This window comes from Bos grunniens, chromosome 8 (assembly GCF_055505025.1).
Source record: "Bos grunniens cultivar Pamir isolate PY7600 chromosome 8, Bosgru_T2T1.0, whole genome shotgun sequence".
Taxonomy (NCBI): domain Eukaryota; kingdom Metazoa; phylum Chordata; class Mammalia; order Artiodactyla; family Bovidae; genus Bos; species Bos grunniens.
The window spans coordinates 69,693,691-69,715,238 of NC_141172.1; the positions used below are offsets into that span (position 1 = coordinate 69,693,691).

General features: G+C 50.5%; 2 protein-coding genes and 1 pseudogene across 2 annotated transcripts; 1 reads left to right on the plus strand and 2 right to left on the minus strand.

Moving 5' to 3' along the window:
• Window positions 1-787: 787 nt before the first annotated feature.
• On the minus strand, window positions 788-17,899 carry LOC147367366 (liprin-alpha-1-like). The gene is made up of 9 exons (XM_086416437.1): window positions 17,774-17,899; window positions 15,705-15,851; window positions 14,181-14,315; window positions 12,905-12,988; window positions 10,967-11,190; window positions 8,920-9,151; window positions 4,550-4,701; window positions 3,527-3,702; window positions 788-2,240 (listed from the first exon to the last, which is right to left on the minus strand). The coding sequence occupies exons 1-9, from the start codon at window positions 17,897-17,899 to the stop codon at window positions 2,179-2,181; spliced, it is 1,338 nt and encodes a 445-aa protein (XP_086272563.1). The 3' UTR covers window positions 788-2,178.
• On the plus strand, window positions 13,050-13,969 carry LOC147367367 (uncharacterized; annotated as a pseudogene).
• Window positions 17,900-17,924: 25 nt separating the features above from the next.
• Window positions 17,925-21,383, minus strand: LOC147367368 (uncharacterized). Its single transcript, XM_086416439.1, has 4 exons — window positions 21,190-21,383; window positions 20,030-20,131; window positions 19,394-19,558; window positions 17,925-18,300 (listed from the first exon to the last, which is right to left on the minus strand). The coding sequence occupies exons 1-4, from the start codon at window positions 21,349-21,351 to the stop codon at window positions 17,947-17,949; spliced, it is 783 nt and encodes a 260-aa protein (XP_086272565.1). The 5' UTR covers window positions 21,352-21,383; the 3' UTR covers window positions 17,925-17,946.
• Between the last annotated feature and the right edge of the window lie 165 nt (window positions 21,384-21,548).

A 21,548-nucleotide genomic window follows, 5' to 3' on the forward strand; every position in this document is an offset into this window, starting at 1 on the left:
GTTCGATCCCTGGGTTGGGAAGATCCCCTGGAGAAGGAAATGGCAACCCACTCCAGCATTCTTGCCTGGAGAATCCCATGGACAGAGGAGCCTGGCGGGCTACAGTCCACGGGGTCGCAAAGAGTCGGACACGACTGAGCGACTTCACTGCACTCACTGCTTCAATAAAGTACTGGAGCAAAATTTCCCACTGCCAATAAAGAGTGACGAGGGTAAGCCGTACTCTCAATGAGAACAGACCAGAGCTGGTAATGGGAGCCCATGTCATCACACGGACATTCTGTTAAGAGAAACGGATGGATACAATGGAAAGGCTAGAAGGCAGAAGTATAGGTGTCCCCAAAGGACGACCGACTAGGTGTTCGTACCCTTGGCTCTGGAGACAAGAGGCTTCATCACTTCAGCATCTGCGGGGACAAGGCCCCTCTGCTGCTGAGGCGTGGGCAGCGGGCCCAGGGTGGGAACAAAGTGCAGGTGTCAAGGCTCACCGTGGATCCCAGGGCGGGGTGGCCGAGGGCAACCCTGACGCGGACCCGAATGATGCACTAGGGAGTGTGCGTGTGCACGCTTGTGTGTGGGAGCTTTTTATGTTATTTTAGTCAAGTCTTTATTATTCATATATCCATAGAGACAAGAATGTAGCAAAGGGAGGTGGGAGGGAGATTCAAGAGGGAGGGGACATTTGTACACCTATGGCTAATTCATGTTGATGTATGGCAGAAATCAAATCTATATTGCACAGAATTATGCTTCAGAAAAAAAGAACATAGCAAGGTGGTCAGGAAAGTATGAAAAAAAGATTTCTCATATTTATAATCACAACTCTGCGTACATCTGGGAGCAGGCTGCCCACCATCATCACACCTTCCCGCCAGCATCAGACGTTTACCCCCAGCATCAGGCCATAGTCCAGCATCAGACCCTCCCCAAGCATCAGGCCCTCCCCAGCAACAGGCCCTGCTGCAGCATCAGGCCCTAGTCCAGGATCAGGACCTCCCCCAGCATCAGGCCTCAGTCCAGCATCAGGGCCTCCCCCAGAATCAGACCCTAGTCCAGCATCAGATGTTCCTGCCCCAGCATCAGGGCCCTCCTCCAGCATCAGGTCCTCCCGCAGCATCAGGCCCATAGTCCAGCATCAGGCCCTCCTCCAGCATCAGGGCCTCCCCCAGCATCAGGCCCATAGTCCAGCATCAGGCCCTCCTCCAGCATCAGGGCCTCCCCCAGCATCAGGCCCATAGTCCAGCATCAGGCCCTCCCCCAGCATCAGGCCTTAGTCCAGCACCAGACCTTCCCCAACCAACAGACCCTAGTCCACCATCAGACCCTAGTCCACCATCAGGCCCTCCTCCAGCATCAGGCCCTCCCCCAGCATCAGGCGTGGCAGCCCCACTTGTCTGACACTCCTGAGCACACTTAGCCCCAGAGCAGCAGGACAATAGCTCTTGCAGGAGGTGCATCTTTAGCAATCACCTGCGGAGCAGCAGTAGCAGCTGGGGTCTGTTTCAGGCCAAGGAGAGGCAAAGGAGAGGCACTTGTGCCGAGGCAGCGGTGGGTGTGGGCACGTATCAAAGCTCTGCTTCCTCCCCGAGGGGGCTTTGCTCTCCAGCTCTCTCACGTGGTCACTCGAGGGCCCCAGGGCTGTGTCCTTCCAGATTCACAGTCTCCTCGATATCTCAAGCCCAAGTCCTGAGTTGCATCCCAGTCCGGTGTGGCAGAGGGCTGGGAACACACAAGCTCAAGGGCTGAAAGGATCCCAGGGGAACAGTCGGGCCCCAGTGGGTGGCAGAGCAGGGGATGAGGGTGGCCGCCCACAGAGGGCCCCGCAGCAGCACTGGAAGGAGAGCAGGGGTGCCTTAGCTCACTCGGGGACGTTGCCCGGCCTCAGCGCCCAGATGTTACTGCCAGCAGCTCTGGGGATGCAGAAAGCCCGGCGAGTGACACCACTCCACTCGGGCCGTGTGAGTGGGCACTGCCTACCATGGCCTCAGTTTTCATTCCGGTTCCAACTGTCCCTCCAAGGGCTCCTCTTCCGAATGGCACATTTTCTTGATGTGGGTGAACGCGTCCCTGCTTGTTTCTGTCAGCACTGTTGTCGGTCATCGTGTGTTTTCCTCTTTACAATCTGTGCTTGCTGCTCTTCCAGTTTAACTTAGGAGCAGCCCTTACTTTCTGCATTTCCTAGTTGTCAGCGTTCACTGGGGCTTTCCAGGTGGTTCTAGCGGTAAAGATCCTGCCTGCCACTGCAAGAGATAACGAGAGATGTGGGTTCGATCCCCCTGGAGGAGGGCATGGCAACCCACTCCAGTCTTCTTGCCTGGAGAATCCCATGGACAGAGGAGCTAGTGGGCTACAGTCCCTGGGGTCACAGAGAGTCAGACACGACTGAAGCAGTTCAGCACACACTCAGGTTTTAGTTCAGTCGCTCAGTTGTGTCTGACTCTTTGCCACTCCGCGGACTGCAGCACTCCAGGCTTTCCTGTAATTCACTATCTCCTGGAGTTTGCTCAAACTCATGTCCATCCAATCAGCGATGCCATAGAACCATCTCATTCCTGTTGCATCCACCAGAGAGGTGGCTGGGGCTCGGCAAAGTGCATGGTCCCACTGCATGGGTGTGAACCTGCCCTCACCACTCCCTAACCGCATGACCATCACTGTCTCCTCCTCTGTAAATCGGGAGGTGGCAGCACCTGTTTGGTAAGGGGCACACACAGCATCTGGTATATAATCAATGCACCATCCATCTCAGCGTTATATTTAGTAATAATAAGGATAGCATTTAATAATCTGCCCCTTTTTCTCTCTTCTCACTTAACTGTAGTCCAGACCACATCTGTTTTACTTACCCCTATAAATCCCACACCCAGCACAAACAAGACACTCAACAAATCTCTGGCTGAAGAGGCAGGAACATATCCTGTCCTTAAGGAGATGAAGCCGAGTGAGATGGGGGCCTGATGATAACACTGTGTGATGAGGAGACGCCAGGAGGACCTGCGTGGCTGTGGGATGGAGTAGGGGGCATGGGCAGAACCCGTGATGAGCTCCTGGGGATGGGGAAAGTGGCAGGAAGGAGAGGTGCTGTTCCTTGTGGGGTGTCCACAGATTTTACCTCACCCCTCACTGATGAGCACTTAGGCCATTTCCAAACACTTGTCACTGTTCTGGAGGAAACAATCATTGCCCAGCTCCTACTCATTCGTAGAGTATGTTTCTAGCACTGCAGTATAAACATCTGCAATATTCATTCCATGCTCTGTTCATCCACCCATCTGGCCAGCCATCTGTTCATCCATCCATCCACTCACTAATCCATCCATCCTTTAACTCTTAATTCTTCCATCCATCCACACATCCGTTCATCAACTGATCCGATCATCTCGGACCCTAAAGAAGACAGATGCCTCGTCTGCTCCTCCCAGGAGGACACCCAGTGTGAGTGACAGGGGCCTCATGGGGACAGCGGGAGAGACACAGAAGGGACATGCATGCAGACCCTCCTCCCTCTGAACGGTGAAGCACCCACCTGGTCCTAGCACCTCCTTGCCGGGGTGTCCAGGCCGGCCCTTCTCCTTCTTGCCAAACAAACGGCCGATGGAGGACTTGATGCCCTTCTTCTTTGGGGCTTTCTGCGCCGAGTCCTGGCTGCTGCTGCTGCTGCTGCTGGGGTTGCCCCCGGGGCCGTCCTGAGAGCCTGTCGAGCTTTGGGGAGAGAAAACAACCTTTAACCGGCACCCTTGTGCAAACACACACCCCTCCACAAGACCTACTGATAGAACTGGCCACCCAGCAACACCCGCGCCTCAACCTCGCAGCAGACAGTGGAGTCTCCTTCACCAACCACACTCCACACGAGCAATGCAGGCTTCCGGCCACAAACAATGGCCCCGGGAAGCTGAGATTCTCTGCCTGGAGCTCTCCCCTGAGGAGGGCTTCACTCCAGATGAGCTGGTGCAGAGGGTTCTCCAACCCTCCCTCAGGGTCGCTGCTCGGCAGGTGATGACCCTCCCAGAGAAGGCGAGCTCCCCTGCTCTGGGCAGTTCCCCCCGCTTCCCGCAGGGTGACCATCCCCGGCCGTGGCAGGAGAGTGACGGTCACCGTGCAGGGCTGCTGGTCAGGTGACCACATGTGCCCTCCATCGAGTGCTGCCTGGCTCACAACGGGAGCTCAGCAGGTGGGGGTCTGAATGAGGACAGGGTCAGTCACAGGAGGTGACAGACAGTCTCCTGAGAGGAGACCCCTGAGAAAAAGGGAGGGACCCTCAAGAGCAAATCCAAGAGGCACGGGGCCGTAACCATCAGGAATGCACCCAGGCTGGGCAGAGCTCTAGCAAGAGCAGGAAGAAATCTCCCACAGGAGTCAATACGTAGAGACGGATGTTTTCTAAAATCACTGAGGTCACTGAGCTCTTCTACCCCAGCACCTGAAGTTCACCACTAAACACAGGCACTGAATCCAGTGGGATTCCTTTACAATCATCCCTGCAACTCTTTGAAGACAAGAGGTGCAGGGCTCCTGAGACTGACGACGAGGCACGCAGGCCCCTTACTTGTGGGCGTCCCTGATGTCCTCGTAGCTGGCTCTGTGCGGTGACCCCCTGTCCAGCCGGTCTAGCCGAAGGAACCGCAGCAAGGCGGGGGTCGAGGCTTCACATTTGATGGCGGTCTTGTCATCTTCTACCTCTTCCGGTAAAGGTGGCAGCTGAGGGAGTGAGGTAAGTGTGAAATTGGCTAACGATAGACTGTGTCGAAAAAGGCAATCACACAGGCTTTACATTATAACCAGAAACTTATTTGAAAACATAGTAGCGATGCTATCCGCCAAGTACAAAAAAATGTGTTGTTCTAGCTTAATGCCATCTTAAAGGACTGTCTTGTTCAAGAGAAGCGGGGCCGTGGGGCAGCGAGAACACCCTACTGAGTGCACAGATCCTGGCCTGGAGCCTCCCTGCAGCCTGGCTCCACTCTCCCTTGAATCCAGCGACCAGATGGCCCTGCCAGGCAGGACAGCGGAGCCACGCCAGCACCGTGAACCCTGCATGGCATGAACTGCCCTGATGAAAGGACTGTGTTCATCGCCAGATGCTGCTCAGGAGAACCACTAGCAACAGTAAGAAACCTCTCAGCAAAGCCGTCCAGACCTTTCTGTTTGAAGGAGAAAAGGAAACAGCTTGTACCACCACCCAAGATCATGTTTAGTGATGATGCAGGTCACTGAACCCATGACAACAAGTGAAGTATAGAAAAGGTACCTAACCCCTGCATGCGAACACCATGTGTCTGGCTTGTCTTTCTCAGAAACATACAGACTGGGGGCTACACACTGAAGTGCTTACACGCAGTTGGAGTGTAATTTGCTCACTGTGGTTTACATAAAGTAAACTGCTGCTGCTAAGTCACTTCAGTCGTGTCCGACTCTGTGTGACCCCATAGACGGCAGCCCACCAGGCTCCCCTGTCCCTGGGATTCTCCAGGCAAGAACATTGGAGTGGGTTGCCATTTCCTTCTCCAATGCATGAAAGTGAAAAGTGAAAGTGAAGTCGCTCAGTCGTGTCCGGCTCGTAGCGACCCCATGGACTGCAGCCTACCAGGCTCCTCCGTCCTAGGTCTTCACTAAGAACTGATTTGTTTCAACCTAGAGGGGTGGGATGGGGAGGGAGACGGGAGGGAGGTTCAAAAGGGAAGGGATGTATGTGTACCTATGGATGGTTCATGTTGAGGTTTGACAGAAAACAATAAAGTTCTGTAAAGCAATTATCCTTCAATTAAAAAATAAACTAATTAAAAAAAAATGATCTCGCCTGGACTCCCAGCTTTTCCGCTGGTCCTGGGTCTGAAGACAGGAAAGACAGTGGTGGCAACAGTGTGGGGAACAGATTAACCCCTTCGGGGTCCAGACAGGTCTCACTATACATTTGCTACTGGGTGTGCGAGCCTGGGCACGGTGCCCGGCCTCTCTAAGCCTTAGTGTCCATGTCTGCTGAATGGGGATAACAGCAGCCTGGACCTCATCTGGGTGTCTGCGGGATTAGATGACAGACTCGGAAAGCATTTGACACGGTGCCTGGCGCACAGAGTCTCCTGCACACTGCTACCCACCATCATTAAATTGGCTTCCTCCAAATCTAACATCTATGGCTCTGAGTCAGTCATTTGTTTTAAAAAAACTCTAAGCGGAGATTCCATGGTAGTCCAGACATTAGGACTTGGCACTTTCACTGCCGGGACACCGGTCTGATCCCTGGTTGGGGAACTAAGATCCCATAAGCTGTGCAGCATGGCCAAAAAAATAAGTAAAGAAAATTTTAAAAATAATAAATAATACTATGTCTACTATAAATAAGCATGAGATGATTAGAAGGCAAACAAGTGGGATATAGGCAAACTGTTACAATCGTCCCAATGAATGACCTATTTCCAACAGAACCATCAACATATTTTAAGTGGTGGGTGAGTTTCATTACTTCCATTAAAATGTCAGTTCTTCACCAGTACATAACCACACAGTGTTCATTCACATAAAATGATAAAGACTCTCTAATACTTCACAGAGAAACAAAGGCATGCTAACTTACTAAATAGTTTACCTTTCAACAATGCTTCCTTTATCACTAGGCTGATAGATGCATGCAAAGAAAGGAAGAGAAACCAGATGTATTGTGACTTTGAAGCTAAAACTTCAAGAATCGGCATAGACAAACACAGTATAGCCAAAACGATGGCAAACATAGAAGTGAGATGAAGATTTAGACAACGTGTAACTAGAAACAGAACTTTTTTTTGACCACAGAAGTTAAATAAGCTATTCAAGATTTACTAGAGAAACACTATAAATTATTACTCAGGAAGATACAGTTCTATTACAACATCATGATTTATTAAAGCACAGCATTCTCTACAATAAAGGGCCTTAACAGTTGTCTATTCTCAGCCAAACTTCTCTATAAGTTAGTTTCTCTTAATAAAAAAGATGTTATACTTTAAAATAGTGATTTAACTGATGAGGAAGTTACCATAATACCTATTTTAACACTGAACAAATCTAACCACCTATTGGATATTAATGTAAAATGCTTACCTAGAATTTGATGTAAAATTTCTCAAAATAAATTTATTAAAGTAGGTTCCCTGTGAAAATATGTAAGAATGGAAGCTAGCATAATAGCAGGTGCAGTCTTTACATTTTATTCACCATAGAAGATAGTTTTTTAAAGAGTCTAGTAGAAACATTAACTGTGCAAAAGCTGATGAGATTTATAGCCTTAAATACAAGCACCAAAATAGAAAGGATATTGTGTCAAAAGTCCATTAATTCTACACGTAAGAAGATCATTTCTATAGGTAAGGATAATCTCATTTATGAATTACACATGATATGTAGTTGAGGATCCATCTACATTATGCTTGTAAATGCATAGTGATAGGCTAATTCAAACTTACTGCTCTGGGGGGAAAACACCATTTAATGAGACATGAAGACAAAGCACAAACCCGACTAAGTGCACCCACAACACTGCTATGACCAGAGCAGATGGGAGGACAGGGAAGGGGAGATGGATGGGTAAACTACAGCCTGGGGGGCGAGGGGGGCAGTGGTGGGAAGCTGGGGTCTGGATTGACAACCACTAAGCAGACAACAGGATGAGCCAGCAAATCAAAACCAATGATGAAAGCAGACACACCGTCAGAGAACTCCAACAACAGGACAAAATATACAGAACTGTTCTTTTACAAATACTCGGAAGGAAATCAAGCATGAAACCACAGAGAAATCGTCAAAGAATTTTAAATATCAACTAATTAGCCAAAGATGCAAATTAGAAAAACAGTGTCTCCAAAGACCACAAAATGGAGTAGTTACCACTTCACATGCCGCTAAAATGATTCACAGTTAATTTAATTATATGCTGACTAACAATGCAGCTAACATGAAATGGGTGGTAACAACAAAAAAAGGGATAATACAAGTGCAGTGACAAAGCAGAGTGCTGTAAACATGATTTCATGGGGTAAACAGCAATGCACTCACAAAACCTAAGCTAAACATGGAAGAAAGCTGGAACACGTGCTTTAGAGCTGCACACTCTGTCACCAAAAGCCCTAGGTCGTCATCCTGTTTTCAGACTCGGAAGAGTGAAGAAGCCCGACCTCTTCCCTGGGGCCCTGGGGCACCGGGCTTTTAACCTGGTTTCACACGCAGAGCTGGCCTGAGCGCGCGGCCAGGCCCATCAGCAAGACCAGTGTAGATTCTTGGTTTGGTTCCCGCCGCATGCCCTGCACCCTGCAGCCAGGCATCCCCAGTGGGAAATGTGCCGCCCGGTTTCCACGTGCAGTGAGAGCTGCCTACGGTTACTCTCACGAAGCCGTCTGCTCCCTGAGAACAGCAACTTCCTGCAGCTGCTGTGTCCAGCACAGGCCAGGCCCAGCGTTACAGAGGCAGGCTCTGGCTGAGTTCATGATGACGTGCTAAGCCTGTGGTCCAAATATCAAGACTAATTTGTCGCTGTGCGATTATGGAATGGTGGTCCAAATATCAAGACTAATTTGTTGCTGTGCGATTATGGAATGATTTCGCTTAGTTGTGTCCGACTCTTTGCGACCCCATGGACAGTGGCCTACCAGGGTCCGCGGTCCATGGGATTTTCCAGGCAAGAATACTGGAGTGGGCTGCCATTTCCTTCTCCAGGGCATCTTCCCAACCCAGGGATCGAACCCGGGTCTCCTGCATTGCAGACAGATGTTTTACCGTCTGAGCCACTAGGGAAGCCCGATGAAAGACTAGGCAGTTTTAAAAATCTTAGACCTCTGAGCGTAGCAAATGTACCTGACTTTCTTCTGGGTAAAAAGAGAAAAAACAAACAAACAAAAGAAAAGTAGTGTGCTCGGGGAGGGACGCGGCAGGGAGGAGGCCGACACATACCAGAGTCATGATGCCCAGCTTGTCTACCTTCCGCGCCAGGCTGTGCCGCCTCCTTCGGGGCTTGGAGCACCCTCTGCTGGGCAGGCAGGAGCCGGCATGCGAGGAGGTGGCATTCAGGTTGAGGGAGTTCAAGGATTTAAAACGACGAAGGTTGCTTGAGCTCCCCGTGCCCACCCTGCTCTCAATCCCCTCGGCCCGCTGCTCCGTGTTCTCCTTCTTTTCTTGGATCAACCTAAAATAGAAGAAAATCATCACCTGCCTTTGTCAGCAGAGGAATGTGTCTGGACAACAAATTTGGGCTTGCATTCTGTGTCACGATTAGCAAATTCCACGAACAGTTGCTCAATTAACATCTCAGCAAAAAGGTTCAACTTTCCCTCTTTGGAATATTCTCAAACTTAGAATAATTTATCATTGAGTCTTACAAAGTGGCCCCTGATCATTCACGTTTGATTTGACTTATTTACTCTACCATTCTGATGGGGTCTGGGTGGCGACTCTCTCCGTGTGAGGAGATACCTGAAGTTGACAACCTTTACCTTCTCTGCTCTCAGGGCAGAGATGCATGTCAGTGCCTCAAGTCTTTTCCATTGGGAATCAGGAACTCTGTATAACCAAAACAGCGATTCACGAGCAAGCTAGAGTTTCTAAACACGAGTCTCCAGACCAGATGAAGTGCTGAGGTGATCTTTTAAATTTTTTTTAAGGTTGTATATGTACAAACGCATCACTTGAAGTTTTCCACCAGCTTTGTGTGAGTTTCTGGATTCATGTCAATGTGCTGCATTAACCTAGAATTCAGTTACTGCTCTTCTCCCCTAATGTGTCATGGATGATTTTATATACAGGTTAAATACATGATTATGCAAATAAAATGCTTTTCAAATTAAAATACAAGATCCTTACAGGTAGTAAACTCTCCAGTTTCACTTCTACTTATACATCTTGAAAGTTTTTCAGTGTTGACAAGTTGATGGACAGAATTTACCATTTATATCAAGTCAACTTGTTGCATAAGGAAAAATCACTTTTACCTGACAACTTGCTGTAAAAATAAAAATATTAATATATAACCATTCCAAATTTCCTATGGGGATGCAAAAGACAGTCTTTCTGAGCTTGTCTGTGCTCAAACACGGCCCATAAAGCAGTCTGTCTCGGCGTCAAAAGTGCAGGTAGCACATCTGTGTTTGCTGGTTGTGGCGTTCACCCCTGCCTTTTGCCCGAGCCCCCCGCACTCGACCGGCAGGAACGGGCACCTCGGCCAGGGCTGACGGGACGAGAACAATCTGAGCAGCAGCTCTGCCAGGCCCTGTGCAGGGCCACCGGCCTGCGGCCACTCTGAACGTGGCCTTGGGACAGGAGGCACAGGTGCGCGGGTGTGGCACCAGGCAGGCCTCAGGGCCCCCAGCCACCCGGCTGCACCCAGACCCAAGGCCCCCTGCTCACTACGAGGCGGGCCTTTGGGTTCTATCCTGTTTTGTAAACTGTTAGAACTGCCAAGAGTCTGTCTAAAGAAAACATTTTATATATACTGATGAGATGAGAAAAACTCAAACACATGTCCTCAGAGTGACATACAGTAACATATCACTATCTTACAACAAGCCAATCTTCACAATGTATTAAGTTAAAAAGGAAATGCAGATCTGAGTGGGAATTTGCCAACCCCAGAACCCCAGCTTTTCTGTTCCAGGTGGCTTTTCACCAGAACGTGGGAGGCTCCGAAGGACACATGAGGACGAACCCTCAGTGCCAGAGGGTGCACGGGCCGCAGGGGACACCACCTCGGCACCTCACCCACCTTGGGGCCCCGAGCTGAGGGGGGGACACCCCACAACGACCCCCCACAGAGTGCTGACACCACACGTTGGACAGAATGCCCTGGCTGACTGAGCTCTATAATCAAGGGCAATCTCAGAACGGAAACTTCTTGAAGCAGACCTGAAGTCAGTTTTCTTACTATGGAACACTCAGACTTCTCTAAGCAGAAGACAGCTCTTCAGAGAAACTGAGTTTCCGGGGAGTTGGGCTCAGGCGCACCCACCGGATCTCTTCGTTGATCTTGTCCAGCTGCTCCTGAATCATCACGGCCAGAGTCTCGGCATCGGCCTGCCCGCTGGGTGACAGCAGAGCGGCCGAGCTGAAGAGGGTGACCCCGCCGCCCTCGCCGTCAGACGTGCCCTCGTCACTCTCGAACGCCTGGGCCACGTTGGCTAGCACGCTGGCTTGCCGCCCGTGCTCCCGGTCCTGATCCTTCAGGGGCTGCACCTGGGCACGAGAGGACCATGTCTCGTCAGCGACATTCTGGGCAGCTCAAGTCTGTCAGGAACTGAACACAATTTTACATGGAAGCCCTGACTTCGGACAAATGGGCCATGCTTATGAGACACTGCCATCTCTTAAGCGAGCAGAACTGAAGAAACGGGCAGGAGGAGAATACAGTTCCTAGATGGCCCGGTGACACTCAGGTCTTAGTGTGGACGGAAGGCAATCCTATGAGGTTATTCACAAGGGTGGGCTGATGGAGTCAGAGACAAAAACCGAAAATTAAAAAAATACATCCATGCTTCCGTCAGCCAGGCTGAAGGAAAATTAGAAAAAAATCCTTCAGCTCCGCAGCCGCTGGGTCCCCCTCAGCGGTCATCACTGGTACTAGTTCACCGGGAAGTGCCGTCCTCGCGGGTTCCCAGCCCTCCGTTTCCCAGGCTGGTCTGAACACGCACAGACAGGAGTGAGCAGGGGCAGCCAGGGGACGGGAGGGCCAGCCCCTCTGCGGCTCTCCTCTCGGGGCACAGGCCCTCGGGCTGTTCTGGGGATGGCCCCTCACACCGCGAGGGCGGCTCTGTCATCTGAGACGCATGGGAGAGTGCCTGCTGGGCCCCGTGCCGCCCTCCCGCTCTCACACCTCACACCCTTCTCTCCACAAGTCTCCCCTCACTGCCCCACTCTCACCCAGGTCCTGCCTTGATTTCCCAGACATGACCTCAAAGCAACCGAGGGGCAGCCTCGAGGTGCTGGCCTGCCGGCTCCCTATCCTCCATGGCCAGTACCCTCGCCCTCTGTCTTTGTCACGACCCCTCCCCAGGGCTCGGCCACCCCTTTTTGAGCCCACGGAAATAAAACCTGTCACAGCTTCCCCAATAAGGCATCGGCATTCCAATATTTTTAAAGCAAAACAAAACTTGACTTTGAATTGGCTTAGTCATAAACAGCATCCCAATCTCAACAGCCTCTGAGTAGCAGTTCTGAAAGTAAGGAAGTGCATCCCTGATTGGGAGAACTTGACCTCTCTGCCTAAGCAGGGAGGGAGCCTCACTGCAGGTCTCATGATGGGAGTCAGAACCACAGCCCCCTGGGAGCCCGCGTGTGAGGCTCTGCAGTCAGCCCCAAGAACACAGGTATGGTGGGGACAGTACTGACACTTGAGGCTGGACCTGGGATCCCCACTCCATTTCCTGAATGGTCTGTATCACCGTGTGGCCAACCCTTCTGGGAAACCTCTCTCAGGACTCTCTGATGCGAGCCCCCACCATCGCCCATTCCTGACGGGCCTTCTGTCACAACGGAACTACGGTTCTCCTCCTGCCTAGGAGCAGCCATCCCACACACACACACCATGTCTGGACCAGCAGTCGGGCATGTGGGACTCCAGCGACACGTCCGAGGCAAACACCTCCACACCTGGGCACCAATGAGCCTCGGGCTGGCACCCTCGGGTTTGTCTGAGGGGCACTCATAAGGTCCAACTGTATCCCGAGCAGCTCCCCAGCCTGGCTGTTCAGAGCAACAAGCAGCCTCTTTGAACGTGGGGACCCCCTGCCCACCACCTACGGGCGACCACATCTGGCCCTGCTCCCGAGGTTGGGTGCCTGGATCAGCAGACAGGGCTACACACACACACTCGATGGCAGAGACGGGAGCGGCAGCCCCCGCCCAAGCCGCATCTCTGGCCCAGACGCCGCCTCCCCATCAGCACACGCACCCACAGCAGCTCCTTGTTCTTCTCCTCCAGTTGGGCCTGCATCTGGCGCAGCCTCTCTTTGATGTTAAGGTGTCTCTCTTCCACCTGTTGGCCAAGAACAGCGTCAGCTCCTCTCGCAACGACCCTGTCCTGACGCAAGCGGGCTATGCTCTGTGCAGACCACTGGCTCCGGGTTCGTGGGGGGCACGCCCGCACGCCTGCTCAAGCAGCCAGCGCGGCTTCGCGTGTGACACGTGGGTGACGGAGGGTGCTGGTGACCGGCTCGTGAGAGGAGACGTGCTCGTCCCCGCCCCGGGCCCCACACCCGCGGCCGCTGCACCCCCTCCTCAGACTGTCTGTGCTGAGCCAGCGCGGGCAGGGCAGTGGCAAGCACGGGACTCACAAGAACACACGTTCTACCTTCCTAAGCTGGGAGATAAGTTCCAACAGTTTAGCCTCCTTAGTGACAGAGCTTCCGGAAGACCAAAGTTCAGACTAAAAGGCCGACCCAGGACAGACAGCAGAGATGCCAGGGGAGAGAAGAAACCAACCCTTGAGAGGAAGATCACAGGCAGAAGGGTGCCCCCTGGCGGCTGTTAGTGACCCTGCTCTGGTTGGGTTTGCGAGCACCAGACACCACCGGCCTCCCGCGACTGGCCGGCCCCTCAGCCGCTCACTGAGCTCCGGGCAACGCTCCGGACAGTCGCGCCCGCACAGGCCCACCTCTCCATGCCCAGCCAGTACCCACCTACAGTGCGGGGCCACACCTTTCCCATCAGAGGGACGAGGTGGCTGGCTGGCTATGGGGACCATGCCCCCAGCAGCGCCACGTCTCCGGGACGCCTCTCAGCCGCGGGCTCCCGGGGACTGCAAGCTGGGAGTGGGGCCCCGGGTCTGCACCGTGCCCCGCTGTGACTTACTCAACAATGTATGAATAAAGACTTAAAACTCTGTTCATTACAGAGCTATTTTGGCCATCTCTTAAACGAGAATGGGATTTTTCTAGCTCTCTATCCTGCTAGGCTTTGAGTTGCTGACTGAACTCTGAGCAGCAGTGACTCGGAGCTGAAGTATCCTGGGGACACACAGAACACGGGACAAAACTGGAGGGAAATCAACGGAACGATGACACGGGAGCGGGGACTGTCTGACACCCAGGGCGCGCTCCCATCGCAGCCGGGCAGCACGCCCCCCGCGTCTGCGCTCCTTTGTGGACTGAGCAGCACGGGGAGGGGCACGGCGGGACAGCATGGAACAGACCCTCCCCCGCCCGCCCCCCAGGGACCCAGAGCAGCACCTTGGAGAGTGCGGCCACCAGCTGAGCCAGCTCAGCCTCCACTTCAGGCAGCGTCTCCGCCCTCAGCAGTGTCTGCTGCAGCTTCTGCTCCTCCAGCTCCAGGTGCTCCTGCAATGGTCGGTTTTCATCCTCCTCCTACAAAGGGAGAGCAGAGCATCCAAACAGGCCAAGTGGTGTAGCCTCTGCTGTTTTTAGTAAGCTGAGACAAAACCTAAATGCACGTCTCTACTGGATTAGTTCTGTTTCGCGAGCTGCGTCACGGTAATTTTTCTCTCAGTGTTCCTGGGCTTGGTCTCAGTGGGCAGAACACCTCCTGCCAGAGTATTTGCTTTTCCTAAACGTCCCCAAAGAAGTCTTAAAAAAAAAGTTCTTATATATTAAAGAAGATCAGTTATCTGTTGAGGTGTATTCATTCTTATTGACAAGTTAAGGGAATAAGGGTTCAGTACTGACCCTTCTTAAAACATCACCAGAATCATCATTTGAAGGGAACCCTACCGACCGCAGATGGCCGCGGGCTTGTAAGCCAAAACATGGCTTTCATCTCCTCTGAACCAAAGATCTGATCAGAGTGTGCCTGGTGAAATGCCAGTCAACTAATATTTGTAAATGCACGATTATTCTTTTAACAGATCTTCTTACTCTGAAAAACTTTCAATGTAGAACATTTAGACAGATTCTTTTTTGAAAAGGAAAAAAAATTAAATTATCTATACCCTCGGGTTCCTGAGAGGATAGCATTTGTTTCTAAGCAGCTTTCTTATGTTTTCTGGGTGGGTATTACTCTATGTACATACATAAACAATATGATATGCTTTAAAACCCTCAGAAAACAAAAGCATATGGTACGTGGTATTTTCTGATCTGCCTTTTACAGCCATTATTTTGTATATTGTAATGTTCTTAATTAGCATTCCACATCATAAATTTCAATGGCTTTCTAGTATTCTATTTTTGTGGTGGGGCCAATGATACACTTTGTCACACACCAGATTGACTCACTTTGTTTTGGAGAAGCCAGATTTGGTTTTCCTGGGTAAGTCCTGATTATCTGAGATGACATGGGAACAGGAGCGAGTAAAGCTCACCCAACCATAGGAAGTACCAACCCTAATCAGACTGGAGCTCTAACCCTGCCTTTTGACCCCAGTTCCCAACAGGTAGCCAGCTGCCATGAAGTTCCCTGCTGCTCTCTGCTCTTTCAGAAAAAATGCTAACAAGCCAACAGATTCAAGTAAAACAAAAGCGTCAGGAGTGGAATTCCACAACATGGTTAAACCAAATCCCAAATCATTCAAACCTATAAGTTGCAGTCACCCTCAATTTTTAAACATTGGATTTCCTTTCAGTACAGTTGATTTATCATGATGTACATCCACACTTTTGAACACAGTATTTTCGGGTCATAAGAACTTTACACTGGGACTTGATTTCCAACATGGGAGTCACATGAAAAGGTCTTTACCTTCCTTCTTCAGTATTCACTACTATAAAAGTCAGACACAGGTCAGTAAAGGCCATTACCTGTCGATGCAGAGAATCCTTATTTGCGATTTCCTTTTCAGGTTTATCATCAAGGTCATGCACAGAGGAGGCTTCGCGCTGTGTGGCGAGGTAGCGTTTCTCAAGTGTCGTGATTCTCTTCTCCACGTCCTCCTTCTGGGCCATGGCCTACACCGGGCATTACAGAGGAGAAAAGTAAGTCATTATTGTGGAAAACTCCAGCACACTTAAGAGTAAAAATGCTGGACTAAATCCTAAGTTTCAAATCAAACATAAAATTAGCATCCTCAAAATTAAACTCCTAGACATGGCAGTTTTCTTAGACGTGAGCAAAAACGCGCCTACCTCAAATGTCACATTTGCCACGATGGCACCCATCTCTCTTAATGTCTCTCTGGCCACTCGATTTACCAAGCTTCTTTTCTACATAATAAACCCAAACAGCAAACAAAAAGTACACTAAACTACCCTGTCATTGCAAGAATTCCAGGAGGGAAGGGATCTGGCATGAAATGAGGACCTCTGTCTCCTACACCATACAGGTGGGCTTGACCCAGAACACGGAGGGACCTTCAACAGATCCAATAGGGAGCTCTGAGGCTCATTTCCTCGGGCAAAAGTTGGAAAAAATCTCATGCAATTTCCTCAAAATTAAAGTAAGAATATCAGTGAGTGGAAACAGAAGTCAAAGTGTAACACAACTGGAAGCAGCCTGCTCAAGCCTAGTTCTTCTAAAGCAGAGTTACACCACATGCCTGAAATGCTCACACCAGGACCAGAACTTGCTGCTGGTGCAACTCCCGCCTGCCAGCTCAAAATCCATTTCAGGTCCCTCCGTAGTCACTAAGTAACCAGTGTTGTCCTAACATTAAAAGTGAAAGGTCTTAAAAACGCTTTTTCCAGAATTCTCTACATATTAAACTCTGCCACCTAATCTCCTCCTATTGCCAGAGTAATGTGAACAGGTTATACAAATATGTGCAAATACTTCTGTTTTGAGTTCTCACACAGAATTACTCACACCAAGCTACTAAACAAGTACACCTGCTGGAACACATGTTGGAGGGGTTCTCTCTGAGACAGTCTCACGGTAGAGGGGTGGGGCAGGGTGGGCACTGTCTGCCTGTGTACAAAGGAAAGCTGAGGCTCACAGGAGGAGGCCTGAGCTCCCAGCACTCTTCTGTTTTCACAATGACTGTTAGGTAGTTTCTCATAAATCATGACACCCGCAGACATGACCACCAGAAACATCATGATTCTACATGGTTACACAGCACGGGCCTGAGGATCTGAGGGTGAGCAAAGGCCACTCGTCTTGTCTGACCGCCGGTGTCACTGTCACACATCCCTTCAAGGAGCAGAACCTCAGAAAACTAGAGAAGATGGCCAGGCAAGCTGCCTCAGCAGAGCCCACACAGCATGCTCCCATCTCTCCGAGAGAACGGGCTCCACAGGCGTCACCAGACTCGCCTGAGTGAATCAGAAGGAAATTTCAGCATCATTGGGAATACATTCAACAGGCAGGTAGGGGGATGAAATGGGAGACTGGGGTTGACACATACACTACTGATACTGTGCATAAAGTCAACAGTGAGTAAGGGCCTACTGTACAGCACAGGGAGCTCTACTCAGTGCTCTGTGGTGAAGTTAATGGGTAGGAAGTCTAAAAAAGAAGGAGATATGTGTGTGTACATATATATATATATATATATATATGATTGATTCACTTTGCTGTACAGCAGAAATTGACACAGCAGTGTAAAGCAACTATACTCAAATCAATGAATGAACGGATGAATGAATTTTTAAAAAGGAACACACTAGGCCCCCTAGAACTTGTAGGAATGAGCAGTCCACACCCAGGGTGCAGCACAGCGCTAGGGCTGCCCTTATGTTGGTCCACTGCAATGGACCGTCTGGACCAGGCCTCTTCTACCCTGAGACGTTGACGCAGAGGCAGGGAGGCCACCAGTCATGGTCTCCCCAGAGCTCTGCTCTTGCTCACGCAGCCATCCCAAGGCTGAGACCACCGGGAGAACAAGGGACCCACATTCCACCTCAGGACGACAGACACGTCCACCGTCACTCACTTCTCGGACGTCCCGCTGTAGTTTCACGTTTACTTCCTCGGACCTGAGGAGATCCTTCCTGGCCATGTCCAAGTCCTCCTCCAGGTCTGTCACCTGCGCAGAGAGGGCTGCCAGGAGCTCCTTCATCTGGCTCTGATCTCGCAACTGGTTGTTTATGATTTCCTGGAGCTGGATCACCCGAGCCAGAGAGCCGCCGCGGGTTCTCTAAGGGGGAAAGGAAGCCTTAGACAGCCTTGTTTTGGGAGGGAGAGAACACAGCACTTCCGGGCAATCGGTGAGGTCAAAACTGCCTTCTGTGCTCTGGAGCTCACACGACCCTCACAGTCACACAGAACTACATGGTGCTTTGGTGACAGGTCCCAACAGCCCCGCACAGACTGGATGGTAAGACGAGAACCAGACAGAGAGTGAGACCGAGGACTTGCCTTTCCATTGGCACTTGGCATGTTTTCTTGCTTGGGATTTACATCAAGCACCCCATCCATCAGTATCTTTTCCGGGTTTTTCTTCTCTTTAAGAATCATCAGCTAAAACCAAAAGTTTGAATCAGAATAAAGAAATTAGTAAAGACAGCAAAACTCCATTTGGAAAAACTCAACTCAAAACTGAAAATACAGCATAAAAAGAAAGTACATGGTGATGCTATCCATCCCAAAGAGAACCAGGTGATCAGAGTCAGAATTTGTCTTCTACTGGACAAAGGGGTACTTAAGAGATCCTGCAGCTCTGAGCCACAAGTCTAGTTTACTAGTCATTAAAATAACCCAACTGGGAGGGTCCTCAATCAGAAAGATCAATAACATCTGACGTCCACTACAGCCTTCATACTTTTTTTAAATGAAAGGATACAAATGACAAACCCTTCACTGAAATTACACGATGACTGATCAAACTCCTCTCTTTGTGTGTGGCACCTAATTCTTCTTCTGACAAACTACACCTTTCAAGTGCGCCTCGTAATCGCTCTCAACTGAAATAAAAGGGGCCGAGTCACTGTGTGTTGAAGTGTGTATATACTTTAGTGCACTTCTTAGTGTACACTCACCCCAATACACGGCTGCTGTAACGGAAGACATTTAATGCATCTCATTGACCTTAATGTCAAGAAGATCTGCTTATTAACAGCTTTAAATTCTAAGTTAGAGAGGAAAAAAAATGTTCCTAAACTAATTCTATTACCTAGTTTTTAATTGCAAATTGATATACAGAATATAATAAATCTTGAGACATTTATGCCAACTAATACTTTTTACCTGGGGCTTCCCAGGTGGATCAGTGGTAAAGAGTCCGCCTGCCAATGCAAGAGGGCAGGTTCGATCCTTGGGTCGGGAAGATCCCCTGGAGTAGAAGATGGCCACCCACTCCAGTATTCTTGCCTGGGAAGTCCCAGGGAGAGAGGAGCGTGGTGGGCTACAGTCCACAGGGTCGCAAAGACTTGGACATGACTGAGCATGTACACAGGCAACACTTTTTAACCATATAAAATTCTGACTTCTTACAGAAAAAATGTATTTACAAGAATTCAAGAAGCTCAAAAGTCAACTAGTTACATAAATACATGCATCATCCACCTAACAAGGCAGCAAGTGTACAAATCCAGGACGGCCGGGTGGCTGGTACCTTCTCGTCCAGGGCCTTGTGGTGCTCAAACAGTGATTTCAGTGCCTTGAGCACTTCCACCTCGCTCTTCATGCCGGCTGGGGACCGCGCCTGCTGCTTGCCCATCGTCATCCGGAGCGATGGCACATATTGGGAAACCAGGCATTCCAGGTGTTCTAGCAGCAGCTGCAGGGCAGGGCCAAAGGAGCACCTTCAACCTCATACTTGAATTCAGGGCCGATAACTCCTCTCAGCCTCACGCTAACACCAAAACCATGCTAAGGCAAGTCAGAATCCTGCCAGTTCAGTCTAAAGTTAGAGTGGACTTCCCCAGTGGCCTAGTACTTAAGACTCCACACTTCTGCAGGGGTCCTGAGTTTTAATCCCTGTTCGGGGAACTAAGACCTCACACACACTGTAGCATGGACAAAAATGTAAGTTAAGAGAACTCCCTCCTCAAATGTACTAAAATTATATTAGCTCTCATCATAAATTTGAAGCAAAGTATGAGAACCCCGATCGGATCCACCCCGGTCTGCTCAGTGGGAAGATGTGAAAAATGACTTGAAAACAAGCCAGAGTTTAAAGACAGCAACACGGAACCCAGTGGTGACCCCCGCGGGGCAACTGTCAACACGTGAGAATCCCCCTACTGACCCTGGTGTTGTTCCTTTCGGCTCTCATTTCGGCTATCTCTTTTTCTCTTGCTAGAAGCTGCTCTCGGCATGCACTGAGTTCTTCCGTAGGGGATGCCAACTCCTAGAAAACAGTTAAATGAGTAAGTAACTAAATGCAAACACAAATTAAAAAGAGAGCGAGACTGAAGACTGACCCTGTCAAGTCTCTCCAGGCTCCACACAGAGGGTCTCCCTGCCCCTCCGGAGAAGAGGGGTCCGCTGACCCCAAGACCACACAGACCACCACAACTCAGACCGGCCTTTAGCCTCCACCTTGACCTGGCAGGCATGCGGCAGGGGAGAACCCGGAATCCAAGCCTGCCTTCTCAAGACCCAGGGAAGTCTGAGAAACTTTCCTAAACATAAACCTAACAACAAAGTGGACAAAGAGGTTCTTAAACGACACACAGACCAGTGACCTAGAACCACTGGGGAGAGGGCAGAAGAAAGGGAAGATCTACAAGGCCACCAGGCTTTGGAGTGTTCCTCTGGGAAAAAGGCTGATGGCACCCCACAGCCATCTGTTAGCCTGACTCCACTGAAGTCACCCAGTCATTCAACAAACTGGTTAAAAGGTTAAATTCATGTTTTATGTATTTTATCACAATTTTCGTGCACGCGGTGCCGTCCACGTGGTGAACTTGCTCAAACTGAACCACACGGCATCTTTCATTCTTCTATTTTTCCTCGCACACGTAAAAAAAGTCCTGGGCTGCATATCCCCTACTACACACTGAGTATTAAGCACCTAGAACACTGCCCAACACTTGTAAGAGGCATGTAGTAGACATGTGAAGCTATGAGGGTGTATGTTATACATGTAAGCAGTAGGTAGCCATCATTAAAATACTGGACACACTGTTCTGTGCTTTGTAAGATGGGAGGCGATAAGGGGCTTAGCCTTTCTGCTTCAAGGACTGACTCTATAGCTCAATCCACGTGCCCCAGTGACTCCTCCAGCCAGCGATTCGCTTGTGGTGGGGCCCCGGCCATCCTCCCCGCAGCACCTGCACAACCACCTACAAGGTCAACCTGCTGGGGTCGATCCTGCCCAGAAGGGCAAAACGCCCTGGCTGGCAGGGACCCCCGGCAGGGCCCACAGCCATGCTAACAAAATGAAACACAGCCCCAGTGCTTCACCGGGTAAGGGCCAATCCGACGGGCCCAGCCCCTGGCTGCTCTCACGTCAGTCCACTCCGCTTCCAGAACTTGGGCCGAGGCCGAGGTCTTCCTTGTCTTGGCCTTCGCCTTGGGGTTGCAGCACTGGAAAAGTGCCCATAGGCGGGCCCTTCTGCGACCCATCCTCGCGGATGGGGGCAGTCCCCCACTCGGGGGCAACTGCTGTTTCACGGTTAGATAGCTCAGCACCGGAGCTATCACCACCGACCTCACACTACGACCACCACTATTCACACTACGACCACTGCTCTCACACACACCGCTCTCAGACACCACTCTCACACACCACTCTCGCACACAACGCTCTCACACACCACTCT

Bases quoted from the DNA above. Each gene is read 5' to 3' on its own strand.
- LOC147367368 (XM_086416439.1), bottom strand. From the start codon at position 21,351: ATGGGTCGCAGAAGGGCCCGCCTATGGGCACTTTTCCAGTGCTGCAAC. The intron at 20,132-21,189 runs GTGAAGCACTGG...ACTGTTTTCTAG, and splicing joins GTCGGATTGGCCCTTACCCG to GAGTTGGCATCCCCTACGGA. The intron at 18,301-19,393 runs GTACCAGCCACC...TTTTGGTTTTAG, and splicing joins ACAAGGCCCTGGACGAGAAG to CTGATGATTCTTAAAGAGAA.
- LOC147367366 (XM_086416437.1), bottom strand. From the start codon at position 17,899: ATGAAGGAGCTCCTGGCAGCCCTCTCTGCGCAGGTGACAGACCTGGAG. The intron at 14,316-15,704 runs GTAATGGCCTTT...CTCCCTTTGTAG, and splicing joins AGGATTCTCTGCATCGACAG to GAGGAGGATGAAAACCGACC. The intron at 12,989-14,180 runs GTGCTGCTCTGG...CTTGGCCAACAG, and splicing joins TGGTGGCCGCACTCTCCAAG to GTGGAAGAGAGACACCTTAA.